The following is a 20048-nucleotide window of genomic DNA, read 5'->3' as shown; positions in this document are numbered from 1 at the left end:
ATGTCACATACTTGAACATTTTATGTGCGTAGTGTTACAACCCCTCATATGAAAAATATTTTGGGGGGATAAATTATTGGTAGATATGATTTTAAAAAAAAAAACTTTATCTCAAAACTGCACTATTTAACATGTAAGAATGTAGGATCTCTGGTTTTAAAATAGGGATGCAAAATGAAAAACTGGGCAGTGGAAATCAGTAAATGCAGCATCATAGTGCCTTCATAAGGCTGCCATAGGAACGGCATAAGGCTGCCATAGGAACGGCATAAGGCTGCCATAGGAACGGCATAGGGCTACCATAGGAACGGCATAGGGCTGCCATAGGAACGGCATAGGGCTGCCATAGGAACGGCATAAGGCTGCCATAGGAACGGCATAGGGCTGCCATAAGAACGGCATAAGGCTGCCATAGGAACGGCATAGGGCTGCCATAGGAACGGCATAAGGCTGCCATAGGAACGGCATAGGGCTGCCATAGGAACGGCATAGGGCTGCCATAGGAACGGCATAAGGCTGCCATAGGAACGGCATAGGGCTGCCATAGGAACGGCATAGGGCTGCCATAGGAACGGCATAGGGCTGCCATAGGAACGGCATAATGCTGCCATAGGAACGGCATAAGGCTGCCATAGGAACGGCATAGGGCTGCCATAGGAACGGCATAGGGCTGCCATAGGAACGGCATAAGGCTGCCATAGGAACGGCATAGGGCTGCCATAGGAACGGCATAGGGCTGCCATAGGAACGGCATAGGGCTGCCATAGGAACGGCATAGGGCTGCCATAGGAACGGCATACGGCTGCCATATGAATGGCATAAGGTCTGCTACAGTATACCGTGACATGCAAGCCAAGTGGCATTATGAAGTGGTGAAACAATCAGATTTAAATGTCGTACAGTTCTTGCTTTGTAACAATGTTATGTCACTTTGCTTAACCATAGTGACATATCATGACAGGTTTTATGTCATAATTTTATATCACTATGATTTATGTCATGATCATACTATAGAGGCATTATATCAAGTATTATTTTTTGTTAGCCTGGGAATCCAAACTGAAGCTTGGGAATCCAAATGGAAGAGCTCTGTTTTCCCAGGCTAATAATTTGCATGACATAACAGGCATCTCAACAGATGTCGGTAACAGTCATCATCATAAACTGACATAGATTGTTATAGCTTTTTACTGGGTTTAATATGCTCTCTTAAGCATGCTATTAATTGATTGCTGCAATTGAGACTAATAATTTGGCCACATTTATCATCTAATGGCATGAGACTGTAACCAATGAGAGACTGATATGCACACTAATTTTACTCCATATAATTACTTTAGTAAATAGTTTTAACCAAAATGTATATTAAATATTGTCTAATTTTGACAGATTTAGATCTGGTTGATCACTAGAACTGATGTGTGAAATCAGATTTGGGCCGATTTCATGTCCAAATATTCTTAAAGTTACTTCATTAAGCTACACAATCAATTTGACACCTTGGGATGATTTGGACAAGAAACCCGAGCAGGCATCTCATTAGTATTCAACATATATGTTTTTAAGATGTTTAATGATGAAAACAAAAGTTGAATCAAACAGCAAACATGAAGGTGATGCCATTGCCAGGAAAAAGAAATCCATGTTATCTTACACTATACAGCATGTTTACCTCTTTACAGCTATTTACAAAATGGAACTATTCTAAATATTTTTCGGACAAAGATGAAGGGCTGGTTTCTCAGACACAGATTAAGCCTTGTTCTGGATTTAAAAACACTTTCGGATGGGTTGGCCCTGAACTTGGCCTCCCTGGCCCTGGCTGCCTTGTCCACTGGGGGCCCTGGGGGGAACCTTTCCATTGAGCATGCTTTTTTGTCCAGGACTAGGCTTCTGTGTCTGGGGAACCAGCCCAAAAAACATACCAAACCAAAAACTAAATATGATTGCAACATGGGCTCTTGTGTACATTAGGCAATGAGTCCCTCTATATTTGCTTATTGGTGTGTTGATCATGGGTGGTGTAACAACCCTCTCCATTTGCCTGACCTGGGGAGCTCTTCTGTCTGAATTCTTCATCCTGCATCTCAATCAGCACTTTAGCACAGCGTCAAACAGAGAAACGAAAGGGAATCGATGAGGATTGCGTATTACCAATCACGCATCAAATGCATATTTTCTGTCAAGGTACAGAGAAAACACCATCAAGAGCAACAAATGCATCAGTACAGACACACTACACAGACAGGATATGTTTAACATAAATACCTCATGTAGCTCAAACATATGCTGTCATGCTGTTAAATTCATGGTAAATATCTACGATTAATTAGGAGTATCACTTTAACACCTAAATACTATTTAGAGGTGGTCACTATACCAATACCATATATTGAGTGTACAAAACATTAAGAACACCTGCTCTTTCCATGACATAGTTTTCACCTGGATTCATCTGGTCAGTCTATGATTTATGTCACATGTTAAATCCGCTTCGATCAGTGTAGATGAAGGGGATGAGACAGGTTAAAGACCGATTTTTAAGCCTTTAGATAATTGAGACATGGATTGTGTATGTGTGCCATTTTGAAGGTGAATGGGTAAGACAAAATATTGAAGTGCCTTTGAACGCGGTATGGGTTGTAGGTGCCAGGTGCACCGGTTTGAGTGTGTCAAGAACTGCAACGTTGCTGGGTCTTTCATCTATCCAACTTAACACAACTGTGGGAAGCATTGGAGTCAACATGGGCCAGCATCCCTGTGGATGCTTTCGACACCTTGTAGAGTCCACGCCCCGACAAATTGAGGCTGTTCTGAGGGCGCAACTCAATATTAGTACGGTGTTTCTAATGTTTTGTACACTTATACTGCAAACAGGATCGTTATAAGACATGTTATGAACTCATGAGTTCGACATGAAACTGTTTTATGGAGCTATATCGAGGAAAGTGGTTATAGCGCTGTCATTATCAGTTCAGATGTTTGTTATAACTTGCCATAGAGTCATGGAGCTAAGGAAACCCTTATGTTAGCATCAAGTAGCATTATCACACCTGCTGTAACTTTATATATATCAACTACATCAGCAGACAATAATCACCACACTGTGCCTTTCTCTAATTGTACTATCCGAAGTTGGTTTCAAATGAACCAAACAGCAAGGAAACGTAGATTCTACAGACAATAGAGAGCAAAGTATCACACCTGGAAAAAAGAGGCACAATAGATACAGTACATAATACAGCAGTAATATTCGTACCATCTGAACACTCACATCACAACAAACCCATTTCCAAGATGGCTGGCTCGGATGACAATGCAACACTAAAGCAATGAAGAACAACACATCATTCAAAAGCAAGACTGAACTCAACATATCAAGTACCTCAGAAACACATTGTGTAAAGACAGTAAGATACTCCTACCTTCTGAATTTTGGCGCGAGGCAGCTCCCTTGATGCGGAAGGCCTGACGCGCCCGGCTGCGCTCTCCGAAGCTCCAGCTCTTGGGCACTTTGCTAGGGCTGTCTTCGTTGCTGTTGTCCCCACTAGGGGACCGGCGGATGGCTTGACCCTGACCTTGACCCCCCTGGCCCTGGCTGCCTTGTCCACTGGGGCCCTGGGGGGAACCTTTCCCTTTGGTCCCTGAACTCCGGGGACTGGAGAACACACGCTCCTTCAGGCTGACCTTCTGACTGGAAGGGGTCAGAGGGTCAAGAGATGTTGAAAGGAGTTATGTCCTTGAGCAGTACGAGTGTGTTTTTCGGTGTAATCATGCAAATCCTCATTTATCTAATTTACCTATATACAGTTATGGTAAGCAGATACTATTGATGTCACAATTGTAAGTGTTTAACTACTTTTTTAATGATGTTTTGGTATTGCATCCAAGTGAATATTGTCAGTGGAGTATCATCACTAGGCAGTAAATAATAACAACATTTTTCACTAACACTCCTCATTTTATTGAGCTTGTCTAAAACACTAACACAAACACACAATCCTGTCTTTTTCTCATTCATGAGCTGAACATATCTGTGGCCATATGACTGAATCACCTGAGTAAGCATGTGCACGACTTATGAGCACGTGCACTACCTATGAGCATGGTCATGTGCACTACCTATGAGCATGGTCACGTGCACTACCTATGAGCACATGCACTTCCTATGAGCATGGTCATGTGCACTACCTATGAGCATGGTCATGTGCACTACCTATGAGCACATGCACTACCTATGAGCACGTGCACTACCTATGAGCATGGTCATGTGCACTACCTATGAGCACATGCACTACCTATGAGCACGTGCACTACCTATGAGCATGGTCATGTGCACTACCTATGAGCACGTGCACTTCCTATGAGCATGGTCATGTGCACTACCTATGAGCATGGTCATGTGCACTACCTATGAGCACGTGCACTTCCTATGAGCATGGTCATGTGCACTACCTATGAGCATGGTCATGTGCACTACCTATGAGCATGGTCATGTGCACTACCTATGAGCACATGCACTACCTATGAGCATGGTCATGTGCACTACCTATGAGCATGGTCACGTGCACTACCTATGAGCACATGCACTACCTATGAGCATGGTCACATGCACCTATGAGAACGTACACTACCTATGAGCATGGTCACATGCACTACCTATGAGAACGTGCACTACCTATGAGCATGGTCACATGCACTACCTATGAGAACGTGCACTACCTATGAGCATGGTCACATGCACTACCTATGAGAATGTGCACTACCTATGAGCATGGTCACATGCACTACCTTTGAGAACGTGCACTACCTATGAGCATGGTCACATGCACTACCTATGAGAACGTGCACTACCTATGAGCATGGTCACATGCACTACCTATGAGCATGGTCACATGCACTACCTATGAGAACGTGCACTACCTATGAGCATGGTCACATGCACTACCTATGAGCATGGTCACATGCACTACCTATGAACATGGCCAGGAGTCCATCAGAGGACAGGGTCAGGGCATATAAATAATGTTCTCATTGATGTCACGCCATCATGGATCATTAGTTAGTAATTAGACGGGTATATATGAGTGTAAGTAGGTTGGCCTCTGTGTTGTTGTCTGTGACCTTGGATGCATCCCAAATGGTACCCTGTTCCCTATGTAGTACACTTTTAAGTTGTGCACTAAAATAGGGAATAGTGTGCTATTTGGGATGCATTCCATGTATAGAAAGCAGTTGGTCACCTTGGTGGTAATAAGACATGGGCTGGTACTATCAACGTTGGTGACTGTTTTGAACAGTCTTCCGGTTTAGTGTCCACTTTGGAACCAGCTGGAAATTTGGGTTGCAGATTTATTTTACATCGTTGTGAAATAATGTTTTTAAACTGACCTTGGGGAGGGCTCCGGTTGGGATTCCTTTCTGTTTGGTCAGGAAACACAAAGTCTCACAGACAGACAGACAGACAGACAGACAGACAGACAGACAGACAGACAGACAGACAGACAGACAGACAGACACACACACACACACACACACACACACACACACACACACACACACACACACACACACACACACACACACACACACACACACACACACACACACACACACACACACACACACGTCAATAGTCTGTCAATCTCAAGCAAAACTCTGATAGCATTGATGCTATATTTTCCCTAATGTTTCATATTGTTACGAAGACATATTGCATCTTAGGAGGTGATGAATTCCTATTGTTACGAAGACATATTGCATCTTAGGAGGTGATGAATTCCTATTGTTATGAAGACATATTGCATCTTAGGAGGGAGGTGATGAATTCATATTGTTATGAAGACATATTGCATCTTAGGAGGTGATGAATTCCTATTGTTACGAAGACATATTGCATCTTAGGAGGTGATGAATTCCTATTGTTCTGAAGACATATTGCATCTTAGGAGGTGCTGAATTCCTATTGTTATGAAGACATATTGCATCTTAGGAGGTGATGAATTCCTATTGTTACGAAGACATATTGCATCTTAGGAGGTGATTAATTCCTATTGTTATGAAGACATATTGCATCTTAGGAGGTGATGAATTCCTATTGTTACGAAGACATATTGCATCTTAGGAGGTGCTGAATTCCTATTGTTATGAAGACATATTGCATCTTAGGAGGTGATGAATTCCTATTGTTATGAAGACATATTGCATCTTAGGAGGTGATGAATTCCTATTGTTATGAAGACATATTGCATCTTAGGAGGTGATGAATTCCTATTGTTATGAAGACATATTGCATCTTAGGAGGTGATGAATTCCTATTGTTATGAAGACATATTGCATCTTAGGAGGTGATGAATTCCTATTGTTATGAAGACATATTGCATCTTAGGAGGTGATGAATTCCTATTGTTATGAAGACATATTGCATCTTAGGAGGTGTGGAATTCATATTGTTTCTGACCTGAATGACAGTCCCGACTTGCTCTTCAGGTTTCTCAGGAGATCCAGTTGATTCAGCGGCGGGATCAGTCTACTTAGAAAAACAAGACTTGTCGTGTTACAGGGAAGCAAAAAAAAAAACGTACCACAGCTTCACTTCATAGATTGCAGTCAACATGGGCCAGCATCCATGTGGAGTCCCATGCCCTGATGAATTTAGGCTAATCTGAGGGCAAAATAGGGGTGCAATTCAATATTAGGAAGGTGTTCCTAATGTTTTATACACTCAGTATATATGATTCAGGATGCAATCAGTGCCATCTATGGGTAGTAGGCTATATATTTCCTTCTTTATTTTGTGTGTCTCCCTCTCCTCATCAAAAGCTTGAATTCTGGGGGGATGTTTTCAATTGCCTTGTAACCAGAACTAAGATGGTATTTTCATTTCATAGTTCGAATGCAGATAAGATAATATGTGACAATATAAAAAACTGCAATAACAATAACTATCCAATTCAGTAATCGTCCAACGTTTTATAATAGATGCTTGTTTTCCGTAATGTTCTGTTCAATTATAATTCCGTGTTGACCTATGGCCTTTGCATCCAATTTGACCCCTCAACTGGCTTTCAAAGAAGCCAGTTGTTCCATATGAGACATCACTTGGATTAATCCAAGACTGGCCAAGACTTGCCGTATCCAATAGAAACCTTTTCTGCAGATGAAGTTAAAAAAATTTAAAAAACAGTCTCTTGGCCCTGAGCCCACCATGCGACAACCAGATATGGCCCACCCCTGGCCCGCCCCGTTTGCATTTATCCCTTCCTCTATCAATCAATACTCAATCTCAAGTCAGACATCTAGACATCTAAGAGGTATACTACAAATCAGGATCAATGAGTTATAGCCAGCTAACATGGATAAACAACAAAAAATAGCTACAGATTTTCAGGTTCAAAAGCTAAACTAAAGTGTTTTTGAATGTTGACTCAATTAGACCATGCACATTTCAAGCTTATTTAAAACTTTTAAAAAGTAATGTTATTTGAGATTATTTTTGACAAGTTAGCTAACTCATTGATCCTGCTTTGTAGTATATCCGTCTGGCATAGGAAATTCACATAAATAATAACTCAACACAAACAGTATGCTTAGGCAGCATGTCAATGTCACCAAATTGTTACAAACCAACAGAAATTGTGAACCATATCTCATCCAAATTGAACTTGAAACTTGTCACCCGATGTGTGTGTGTGTGTGTGTGTGTGTGTGTGTGTGTGTGTGTGTGTGTGTGTGTGTGTGTGTGTGTGTGTGTGTGTGTGTGTGTGTGTGTGTGTGTGTGTGTGTGTGTGTGTGTGTGTGTGTGTGTGTGTGTGTGTGTGTGTGTGTGTGTGTGTGTGTGTGTGTGTGTGTGTGTGTGTGTGTGTGTGTGTGTGTGTGTGTGTGTGTGTGTGTGTGTGTGTGTGTGTGTGTGTTATCGGGGTGAGAAGAAATGGAATATCATTTCACTGGCATGGTGTGGTGCGCTCCATAAAGTTTCCTCTCAGACATCAAAGCAGGAAAGGCCAGGCATCAATCAAACGTTTTAGGTGGACATCAAACAGCTTGCATTGCCAGACCCTGACGACAGCACAGAAATAATGATGGTAAAACCTGCTATAGCACCCAGCTAATACTGAGCAATATGTTGTAGTCCAAGAGGGAACTGATACCAGTTATACCCCGACATGGGATTGGAGCTGTGGTTTCACATATTCCAAAGATGTCTGTCCAAATGTCCATCCAAATAAAGTAGGTAAAATTTACATCTCATAAATTATACATTTTCACAATTTGCATAAAGACTAGAACGAAAAGCAAGTATGCAACAGTAAAATGTAGTAATGTTTTTGATTATTGAGGATAAAATAGATTTATAATTAGTCTCAGATGGTTGGTGTTGATGTTTTCTGGGTCGTATTTTTGCAATAAAAACAAGAGTTTCAGATAGTTCAGATAAACCGAAACAGGGAGAGACTGTATGAATCTGTTCGGTTCCTAGTGAGTACCCTAGTACTACAGCCAAGCAGGACTTTGGAAAACCACACCGTATAAGGGCGTACATAAAAAGCCATATCTGTAACCATGAGGTGCTTCGAAATGCTGGTCATGGCTCACATAAACAACATCATCCCAGAAACTCCAGACCCACTCCAATTTGCATACCGCCCCAACATATCCACAGATGATGCAGTCTCTATTGCACTCCACACTGCCCTTTCCCACCTGGACAGAAGGAGCACCTATGTGAGAATGCTGTTCATTGACTACAGCTCAGCGTTCAACACCATGGTGCCCTCAAAGCTAATCAATGAGCTAGGGACCCTGGGACTGAACACCTCCCTCCAACTGGATCCTGGACTTCATGACGGTGCGCCCCAGGTGGTAAGGGTAGGTAACAACACATCTGCCACACTGATCCTCAATACAGGGGCCCCTCAACGGTGCATGCTCGACCCCCTCCTGTACTCCCTGTTCACTCATGACTGCATGGCCAGGCATGACTCCAACACCATCATTAAATTTGCCGATGACACAACAGTGGTAGGCCTGATCACCGACAACAACGAGACAGCCTATAGGGAGGAGGTCAGAGACCTGGTCATGTGCTGGCAGAATAACAACCTATCCCACAATGTGATCAAGACAAAGGAGATGATTGTGGACTACAGGAAAAAGAGGACCGAGCACGCCCCCATTCTAATCGACGCGGCTGCAGTGGAGCAGGTTGAGAGCTTCAAGTTCCTTGGTGTCCACATCATCAACAAACTAACATGGTCCAAGTATACCATGTCAGTTGTGAAGCGGGCACGACAAAACCTATTACCCCTCAGGAGACTGAAAAGATTTGGCATGGGTCCTCAGATCCTCAAAAGGTTCTACAGCTGCACCATCACTGCCTGGTATGGCAACTGCTCGGCCTCCGACTGCAAGGAACTACAGAGGGTAATGTGAAAGGCCCATTACATCACTGAGGCCAAGCTTCCTGCCATCCAGGACCTCTATAACAGGAGGTGTCAAAGGAAGGCCCTGAAAATGGTCAAAGACTCCAGCCACCCTAGTCATAGATTGTTCTCTCTGCTACCGCACGACAAGTGTTAGCAAAGCACCAAGTCTAGGTCCAAGAGGCTTCTAAAACAGCTTCTACCCCCAAGCCAAAAGACTCCTGAACATCTAGTCAAATGGCTACCTAGACTATTCATATTGCCCCCCTGTCTACACACCACTGCCACTCTCTGTTGTCATCTATGCATAGTCACTTTCATTAACTCTACCTACATGTACATACTACCTCCATTAACCGGTGCCGGCACGCCCCTGTATAAATGTTTACTGCTCCTCTTTAATTACTTGTTACATTTATCTCTTATTCTTATCTGTATTTTTTGAAACTGCACTGTTGGTTAGGGGCTTGTAAGTAAGCATTTCAATGTAAGTAATTCACCTGTTGCATTAGGCGCATGTGACTAATACGATTTGATTAATTTCATGTTTGCTAATGACATCGTCATTATACAATCCAACTCTGTCTGTCAACACATGATCTCGTGGGGTGAAGTGAGCTTGTGCACAGTTTTTCCTCCCTAAGCAAACACAAAGACTAGACTACATTAAACCTTCACAGATTTCCTTCATACATTTCTATAATAACTATACCATCGCTTCTAAACAAATCCACATGGTAAAATGTCATGTCCTCTGTGCTTCCGTTGTTAGAGCACAGCGTCACGACACGAACAGCACTCGCTGTTGTTAGCCACTTAGGATTAAAAAAATATATATTATTATAATGAAGTAAATGTCTATTGGCTTAGACTAAGAATCCATCTGGCCCTTAGCCTCTATCAGGTAACTGCCAAAGTAAAGGACACACTTGAGTAAATGAAGGATAGAAAGTATATTGAAACCAGGTGCTAGAACACAGGTGTGGTTCCTGAGTTAATTAAGCAATTAAAAAATATTATTTTGGTTACCATGGCTAGAAGAAGAGATCTCAGTGACTTAAAAAATATATATATATATATATTTCACCTTTATTTAACCAGGTAGGCCAGTTGAGAACAAGTTCTCATGTACAACTGCGACCTGGTCAAGATAAAGCAAAGCAGTGTGACACAAACAACACAGAGTTACACTTGGGATAAACAAACGTACAGTCAATAACACAAAGAAATCAAATCAAATCAAATCAAATTGTATTTGTCACATACACATGGTTAGCAGATGTTAAATGCGAGTGTAGCGAAATGCTTGTGCCTCTAGTTCCGACAATGCAGTGATAACCAACAAGTAATCTAACTAACAATTCCAAAACTACTGTCTTATACACAGTGTAAGGGGATAAGGAACATGTACATAAGGATATATGAATGAGTGATGGTACAGAGCAGCATACAGTAGATGGTATCGAGTACAGTATATACATATGAGATGAGTGTGTAGGCAAAGTAAAACAAAGAATATATATACAGTGTGTGCAAATGGAGTAAGATAAGGAGGGTAAGGCAATAAATAGGCCATAGTGGTGAAATAATTATAATTGAGCAATTAAACACTGGAGTGATTGATGTACAGAAGATGAATGTGCAAGTAGAGATACTGGGGTGCAAAGGAGCAAAACTAAATAACAATATGGGGATGAGGTAGATGGGTGGGCTATTTACAGATGAGCTGTGTACAGGTAAAATGATCGATAAGCTGCTCTGACAGGTGATGCTTAAAGTTAGTGAGGGAGATATAAGAATCCAGCTTCAGAGATGATTGAAGTTTGTTCCAGTCACTGGCAGCAGAGAACTGGAAGGAAAGGCAGCCAAGAGCACTTGGCTTTGGGGATGACCAGTGAAATATACCTGCTGCAGCGCGTGCTACGGGTGGGTGCTGGTATGGTGACCAGTGAAATATACCTGCTGCAGCGCGTGCTACGGGTGGGTGCTGGTATGGTGACCAGTGAAATATACCTGCTGCAGCGCGTGCTACGGGTGGGTGCTGGTATGGTGACCAGTGAAATATACATGCTGCAGCGCGTGCTACGGGTGTGTGCTGGTAAGGTGACCAGTGAAATATACCTGCTGCAGCGCGTGCTACGGGTGCGTGCTGGTATGGTGACCAGTGAAATATACCTGCTGCAGCGCGTGCTACGGGTGGTTGTTGGTATGGTGACCAGTGAAATATACCTGCTGCAGCGCGTGCTACGGGTGGGTGTTGGTATGGTGACCAGTGAAATATACCTGCTGCAGCACGTGCTACGAGTGGGTGCTGGTATGGTGACCAGTGAGCTGAGATAAGGCTGGCTTTACCTAGCAAAGACTTATAGATGACCTGCAGCCAGTGGGTTTGGCGACGAATATGAAGCGAGGGCTAGCCAAAGAGAGCATACAGGTCGCAGTGGTGGGTAGTAGAGGGGTCTCAAAGGAGCATTAAGGAGAATTAAAGTGAGAATTAAAGTGTGTGTGTGTCACAGTCACCTGGGGCCTCATTTATCAAAAAATATTAGGCTACATTTTATCCATCGCTCATTCAATAGCCATGCATGCTACATTTATCCATCTCTCATTCAATAACCAAGCATGCTACCATTTATCCATCTCTCATTCAATAACCAAGCATGCTACATTTATCCATCTCTCATTCAATAACCAAGCATGCTACCATTTATCCATCTCTCATTCAATAACCAAGCATGCTACCATTTATCCATCACTCATTTAATAGCCAAGCATGCTACAAGCTCAGTTGTTAGAGCATGGCGCTTGTAACGCCAGGGTAGTGGGTTCGATTCCCGGGACCACCCATACGTAGAATGTATGCACACATGACTGTAAGTCGCTTTGGATAAAAGCGTCTGCTAAATGGCATATATTATTTATCCATCACTCATTCAATAGCCAAGCATGCTACAAGCATGCTACCATTTATCCATCACTCATTCAATAACCAAGCATGCTACCATTTATCCATCTCTCATTCAATAGCCAAGCATGCTACCATTTATCCGTCACTCATTCAATAGCCAAGCATGCTACCATTTATCCATCACTCATTCAATAGCCAAGCATGCTACAAGCATGCTACCATTTATCCATCACTCATTCAATAACCAAGCATGCTACCATTTATCCATCTCTCATTCAATAGCCAAGCATGCTACCATTTATCCGTCACTCATTCAATAGCCAAGCATGCTACCATTTATCCATCTCTCATTCAATAACCAAGCATGCTACCATTTATCCATCTCTCATTCAATAGCCAAGCATGCTACCATTTATCCATCTCTCATTCAATAGCCAAGCATGCTACCATTTATCCATCTCTCATTCAATAGCCAAGCATGCTACCATTTATCCATCTCTCATTCAATAGCCAAGCATGCTACCATTTATCCGTCACTCATTCAATAGCCAAGCATGCTACCATTTATCCATCTCTCATTCAATAGCCAAGCATGCTACCATTTATCCATCTCTCATTCAATAACCAAGCATGCTACCATTTATCCATCACTCATTCAATAGCCAAGCATGCTACCATTTATCCATCTCTCATTCAATAACCAAGCATGCTACCATTTATCCATCACTCATTCAATAGCCAAGCATGCTACCATTTATCCATCGCTCATTCAAATAGCCAAGCATGCTACCATTTATCCATCACTCATTCAATAGCCAAGCATGCTACCATTTATCCATCACTCATTCAATAGCCAAGCATGCTACCATTTATCCATCGCTCATTCAAATAGCCAAGCATGCTACCATTTATCCATCTCTCATTCAATAGCCAAGCATGCTACCATTTATCCATCTCTCATTCAATAACCAAGCATGCTACCATTTATCCATCACTCATTCAATAGCCAAGCATGCTACCATTTATCCATCTCTCATTCAATAACCAAGCATGCTACCATTTATCCATCACTCATTCAATAGCCAAGCATGCTACCATTTATCCATCGCTCATTCAAATAGCCAAGCATGCTACCATTTATCCATCACTCATTCAATAACCAAGCATGCTACCATTTATCCATCACTCATTCAAATAGCCAACCATGCTTGAAAGTAAATAGACCGGTATCCTTGATAGTCTGTGACAGTCTGGATAGGCTACATTATTTGCTGTGCGATTGAAGCGAGACATCATGGCCTAACTTATTTCATCTCAGAGCCTATACCAAGGCATGAGATAGAAACATAATCATCTATTGATAAATTAAACATTGATCAACAATTTCTCTTTTGCATAGAAGTGTGGGTTATAGCATTTACTTTTAAATTGTTTGAAAGGACAATCAATCTTTCTGAATGTGCGGCTAGTGTTTGTCACTCGCTAGGCGGCACGCATTTTTTATTTGAAAAAGGCACTGTAACATTCTCTTAAACCTTTACAGAATTGTGATCAAATTTTCCAACATCTCCAAATCATACAGCAAATGATAGCGTTTTTGTTTCCATCAAATGTGAATGGAAGATGTTTTCCAGGTGGGTTTGTAGCAGGTGGGTTTGTAGCAGGTGGGTTTGTAGCAGGTGGGTTTGTAGCCAAAATTATAGTATGTATCTGATTTATCAATGAAAAAATGCGTAGGTGTTGTGTGCGACAGTTTGACAAATGTCAATCATTTGTGGCACACGCAAATCCTAGAATCTCCATGTATGCAGAGAATTTAGTAAGAAATGTACACCTGTAGAATTTGTACCAAGGTGCATTGTAGCTGTTTGTGGCCCAACAGTGTATTAACACTATTCATGTTGGCGTTTCCTTTATTTTTGCAGTTAGATCCTGATTAGACATCGTCATTAACCTTCAGATTGCTATAACTATCACTAAACATCTATTGGCTTGGACCAATAACAATCCATCAGGCCCATAGCCTCTACGTAGATCCTGATTAGACATCGTCATTAACCTTCAGATTGTTATTACTATCACTAAACATCTATTGGCTTGGACCAATAACAATCCATCAGGCCCATAGCCTCTACGTAGATCCTGATTAGACATCGTCATTAACCTTCAGATTGTTATTACTATCACTAAACATCTATTGGCTTGGACCAATAACAATCCATCAGGCCCATAGCCTCTACGTAGATCCTGATTAGACATCGTCATTAACCTTCAGATTGTTATTACTATAACTAAACATCTATTGGCTTGGACCAATAACAATCCATCAGGCCCATAGCCTCTACATAGATCCTGATTAGACATCTTCATTAACCTTCAGATTGAGGGGAAAGGAATGTCAGAGTGGTGGATCGATGGAGGCAGCGATGGCTGGATCCATCTCAGCTGACACCGGAGAGGAGCAGACGGGGACAATTTAAATCTAGGCGCTAATTTACTATATAATCAATACCTGTACATCGGTGAGGATACGGTGCGTTCGTAATAATCCCACGTCGACTCCAGGTCTGGCCGGGTGAGATTAGTGGCGTAGAAGCGCCACCCAGCCTAAATAGAAGAGAGAGATAGATTAACTAAAGGAGAGAGCAGGATGAATAATAAATGGCGAGAGAAAGAAATAGAGAGAGAAGTGCATGGTTTTGCATGAATACAGCGTTTCCTTTATGTTTTCATACAAATCTTCGTGTGTACACTATATGTAGGTATGAACAGCAAGCAGGGAATTACTAAGTGAGCCCTATTACTCATGTCTTGGCAGAGGCAACTCACACTCCGATATCTATCACTGTGTGTGTACTGTCTAAGCTGTCTTTCTCTGGCCTGTTTGTGGGTGCTTTCACATCATTGTCTGATTGGGCGACTGGAGTGTTTGGCGCTTTCACATCATTGTCTGATTGGGCGACTGGAGTATTTTGGGACCAGGGAAACCAAAATTAATTATAGTAGTTGACTGAGAAGTGGGTTCAGGATCCAGAACTAGAGTACCAGGTATTGTGACATGGAAAGTTTTGCCTCATATAAACACGCTAGAATGGTGGCGTCATGTAGAATGTTTGTCTTGGAAAGAGTACCCTGAAACTGTTCATTTACATTATTGTGGAAGCAAAGACTATTTTGTGAAATTCCCAGAAATGGTCAATTGAACCCCACCAGGACACCAGATCAATAGGATTCCATATCACCAGGATACCATATCGCCAGGATACCATATCGCCAGGATACCATATCACCTGGACTTGAGTGAAAGCGCTCTAAATGTTGTTTTTTAGACTGGGTAAGCTCCTGGTTTATTTACCTGAATAAGTCCTGCCGCAGGATTCCGCCTCTTCTCAAAGTGTTTTTGTCGATGTTGCTCCTGGACCTTCAAGGCGAAGCCGGAGCCCAAGATACCCTTAGAGATACAGACAAGCTGTTAGTCACAACAACAAGCCTCTGGAAAACATGATCAATTCACAGTTACAAAATGAACTCTTACTTCAGAGTAACGATTGACTATCAAATTGCAAATGCTTCGTGGCACTAATTTTCTGAGTTTCTTCAGTAGCCCTCCATTTCCTTGCATTAAGTGCACATTAATAAGTTACTTCAGTAATTTCTTTGGATAAAAACATCTTACTGCTGGAAGTGCAAAGAAAGATACTCCAATCAGGGTGAAGGTTGCGGCGAGAAGACGTCCGTTCCACGTTATGGGAAACTTGTCTCCGTACCCAATGGTAGTCAGGGTGATCTGAGAAGGCAATTGGCAGACATATTGAATTGCACCTTTGTTATCAATATTCAGGGTGCTTTTTCCATCTCACACGAAACTATTACATGTAACAAGACAATCATTCTCCGAGGCTGTTATTCAGATGGTCTCTCATGAAGGGTGACATAAGAAGATACCACTTGTCATGCTAAGTCCCAAGGTTGAATTACATTCATCTCCTCTTTCTTTAGATTCTCAGTTAACACAAATGCTGGGTGTTTTATAAGGACCTATAGAAATGATCCTATTAAGAAATGCTGGGTGTTTTATAAGGACCTATAGAAATGATCCTATTAAGAAATGCTGGGTGTTTTATAAGGACCTATAGAAATGATCCTATTAAGAAATGCTGGGTGTTTATAAGGACCTATAGAAAATATCCTATTAAGAAATGCTGGGTGTTTTATAAGGACCTATAGAAAATATCCTATTAAGAAATGCTGGGTGTTTTATAAGGACCTATAGAAAATATCCTATTAAGAAATGCTGGGTGTTTTATAAGGACCTATAGAAAATATCCTATTAAGAGTGGTGACTGAAATGTTGCTGGCTATTTCATGGGGATGTCCAAAAATTATGTTTAAACAAGTGCTGGGTGTTTTGTTGGGACCTGACAAACTGTGTTTCATGGGGACATACATTCTCCTATCAGCAACCCCTGAGTGTTTCATGGGGACAGACATTCTCCTATCAGCAACCGCTGAGTGTTTCATGGGGACATACATTCTCCTATCAGCAACCGCTGAGTGTTTCATGGGGACAGACATTCTCCTATCAGCAACCGCTGAGTGTTTTATGGGGACAGACATTCTCCTATCAGCAACCGCTGAGTGTTTCATGGGGACATACATTCTCCTATCAGCAACCGCTGAGTGTTTCATGGGGACAGACATTCTCCTATCAGCAACCGCTGAGTGTTTCATGGGGACATACATTCTCCTATCAGCAACCGCTGAGTGTTTCATGGAGCAACCGCTGAGTGTTTCATGGAGACATACATTCTCCTATCAGCAACCGCTGAGTGTTTCATGGGGACATACATTCTCCTATCAGCAACCGCTGAGTGTTTTGTGGGGACAGACATTCTCCTATCAGCAACCGCTGAGTGTTTCATGGGGACATACATTCTCCTATCAGCAACCGCTGAGTGTTTCATGGGGACATACATTCTCCTATCAGCAACCGCTGAGTGTTTCATGGAGACATACATTCTCCTATCAGCAACCGCTGAGTGTTTCATGGAGACATACATTCTCCTATCAGCAACCGCTGAGTGTTTCATGGGGACATACATTCTCCTATCAGCAACCGCTGAGTGTTTCATGGGGACAGACATTCTCCTATCAGCAACCGCTGAGTGTTTCATGGAGACATACATTCTCCTATCAGCAACCGCTGAGTGTTTCATGGAGACAGACATTGTCCTATTAGCAACCACTGGGAAGGGTTTGGAAGGACATGTGGAACCAGACTGAGAATGACTTACCAGGCCCCACCACAGTGCGTCTGCGTAGGTCTCAAACTGGTCGTTGTCCTCTTTTTCTGCCAGGTAGACCAGGAAGGACGCCAGGATGAGGCAGAGGAAGCCGATGTACCACGCCGTGATCAGCTCCTGCAAAAAGTAAAAGATCAGAAAGAAATGAAAACAATACAGCTACTGCATATTAATTTCAAGATCAGAGTATCGAAGCAATATTACCTTTGAGAGGAAACTTGCTTTATTAGATGAATAAATGCTAGCTATTTGCATATTTATTTTATGACCAGAGTATGAATAAAAAAAGTATTGCATTTATTTATTTTTTTACCTTTATTCAACTAGGCAAGTCAGTTAAGAACAAATTCTTATTTTACAATGACGGTCTACCGAGGAACAGATTTGGACCTTGTCAGCTTGAGGATTCAATCCAGCAGCCTTTCTGTTACTGGCTCAATGCTCTAACCACTAGGCTACCTGCCACCCCACCCCCCTAACCACTAGGCTACCTGCCACCCCCCCCCCCCTTAACCACTAGGCTACCTGCCTCCCCAAAATTGGGCTCTCTAATGGGCAGATGCAAAAAGTATGAAACTTGAGGTGAGTATGGTTACCAGTGTTAGGGAGTAGTGATCTACATGTAATTCAACTAGTAATATAAATACATTTTGCAGAAGCTTGGTGGAACTAAATTCAAATCTTGGTAGTGTTTTCAGTAGTTAATTACTTCACCATGAAGTGGTGTACTACTGCAACTACAAGCTACTTTTTTTTTGCAAAAATAAAACATGGTTAGGCCTTTCTTTTTCAGCATCAGACCTGCCCAATTCTCACTTGAAACATATTTTTTTGTGTTTAATAGGTTAAATGACACATTCTGTTAACATCTGACTCCAGATCTGTTCTTGTAATTTGTAGTCTATGACATTTCTGATATAGATATGATAATTCTTCACCAAGTAGTTTAGATGTAGTGAACTACTTTTTCAAAGTAACTTTAGGTAACTCAACTATTACTGAACAAAAATATAAAAGCAACATGTCAATGATTTTACAGAGTTACAGTTAATTTTAGGAAATCAGTCAATTTAAATAAATATATGAAGCCCTAATCTATTGATTTCACATGACTGGGCAGCGACACAGCCATGGGTGGGCCTGGGAGGGTATAGTCCCACCTATTGGGGAGCCACTTGTTCTCCACAAAAGGGCTATATTACAAACAGAAATATTCCGGGTTGCTGGTCTCAGAGGATCCGACAGGTGAACAAGCTGAATGTGAAGATCCTGGGCTGGCGTGGTTACACGTGGTCTGTGGTGAAGAAACTGAATGTGAAGGTCCTGGGCTGGCGTGGTTACACGTGGTCTGTGGTGAAGAAGCTGAATGTGAAGGTCCTGGGCTGGCGTGGTTACACGTGGTCTGTGGTGAAGAAGCTGAATGTGAAGGTCCTGGGCTGGCGTGGTTACACGTGGTCTGTGGTGAAGAAGCTGAATGTGAAGGTCCTGGGCTGGCGTGGTTACACGTGGTCTGTGGTGAAGAAGCTGAATGTGAAGGTCCTGGGCTGGCGTGGTTACACGTGGTCTGTGGTGAAGAAACTGAATGTGAATGTCCTGGGCTGGCGTGGTTACACGTGGTCTGTGGTGAAGAAGCTGAATGTGAAGATCCTGGGCTGGCGTGGTTACACGTGGTCAAGAAGCTGAATGTGAAGATCCTGGGCTGGCGTGGTTACACGTGGTCTGTGGTGAAGAAGCTGAATGTGAAGGTCCTGGGCTGGCGTGGTTACACGTGGTCTGTGGTGAAGAAGCTGAATGTGAAGGTCCTGGGCTGGTGTGGTCACACGTGGTCTGTGGTGAAGAAGCTGAATGTGAAGGTCCTGGGCTGGCGTGGTTACACGTGGTCTGTGGTGAAGAAGCTGAATGTGAAGGTCCTGGGCTGGCGTGGTTACACGTGGTCTGTGGTGAAGAAACTGAATGTGAAGGTCCTGGGCTGGCGTGGTTACACGTGGTCTGTGGTGAAGAAGCTGAATGTGAAGGTCCTGGGCTGGCGTGGTTACACGTGGTCTGTGGTGAAGAAACTGAATGTGTATTATTATTATTATTATATTATAAGGTCCTGGGCTGGCGTGGTTACACGTGGTCTGCAGTTGTGAGGCCAATTGGACATACTGCCAAATTCATATTATCTAACGTACAGTGCCTTCTGAAAGTATTCAGACCCTTTGACTTGTTCCACATTTTGTTAGGTTACAGCCTTATTCTAAAAAAGGATTAAATTGTTTTTTTTCTTCATCAATCTATACACAATACCACATAATGACTAAGTGAAAACAGGTTTTTAGAATTGTTTGCTAATTTATAAAACATTTAATCACCTTTGGCAGCGATTACAGCCTCGAGTCTTCTTGGGTATGACACTACAAGCTTGCCACACCT

At 42.3% G+C, this 20048-nt stretch overlaps 1 protein-coding gene across 1 annotated transcript in view; it reads right to left on the bottom strand.

Moving 5' to 3' along the window:
• The window catches only part of LOC124018656 (potassium voltage-gated channel subfamily KQT member 2-like), a 66828-nt gene that overhangs the window by 13382 nt on the left and 33398 nt on the right, over window positions 1–20048 (bottom strand). The window contains exons 5-11 of the mRNA XM_046333995.1: window positions 17625–17750; window positions 16007–16117; window positions 15686–15781; window positions 14843–14937; window positions 6461–6532; window positions 5392–5421; window positions 3426–3694 (exon numbers count right to left, since the gene is read on the bottom strand). Of these exons, the coding sequence (XP_046189951.1) occupies window positions 3426–3694; window positions 5392–5421; window positions 6461–6532; window positions 14843–14937; window positions 15686–15781; window positions 16007–16117; window positions 17625–17750 (799 nt within the window). The remainder of the gene's footprint in view (window positions 1–3425; window positions 3695–5391; window positions 5422–6460; window positions 6533–14842; window positions 14938–15685; window positions 15782–16006; window positions 16118–17624; window positions 17751–20048) is intronic.

Source organism: Oncorhynchus gorbuscha, linkage group LG03, assembly GCF_021184085.1.
Source record: "Oncorhynchus gorbuscha isolate QuinsamMale2020 ecotype Even-year linkage group LG03, OgorEven_v1.0, whole genome shotgun sequence".
In the NCBI taxonomy this organism is placed as follows: domain Eukaryota; kingdom Metazoa; phylum Chordata; class Actinopteri; order Salmoniformes; family Salmonidae; genus Oncorhynchus; species Oncorhynchus gorbuscha.
This window is presented reverse-complemented; position numbering and strand designations above follow the sequence as displayed.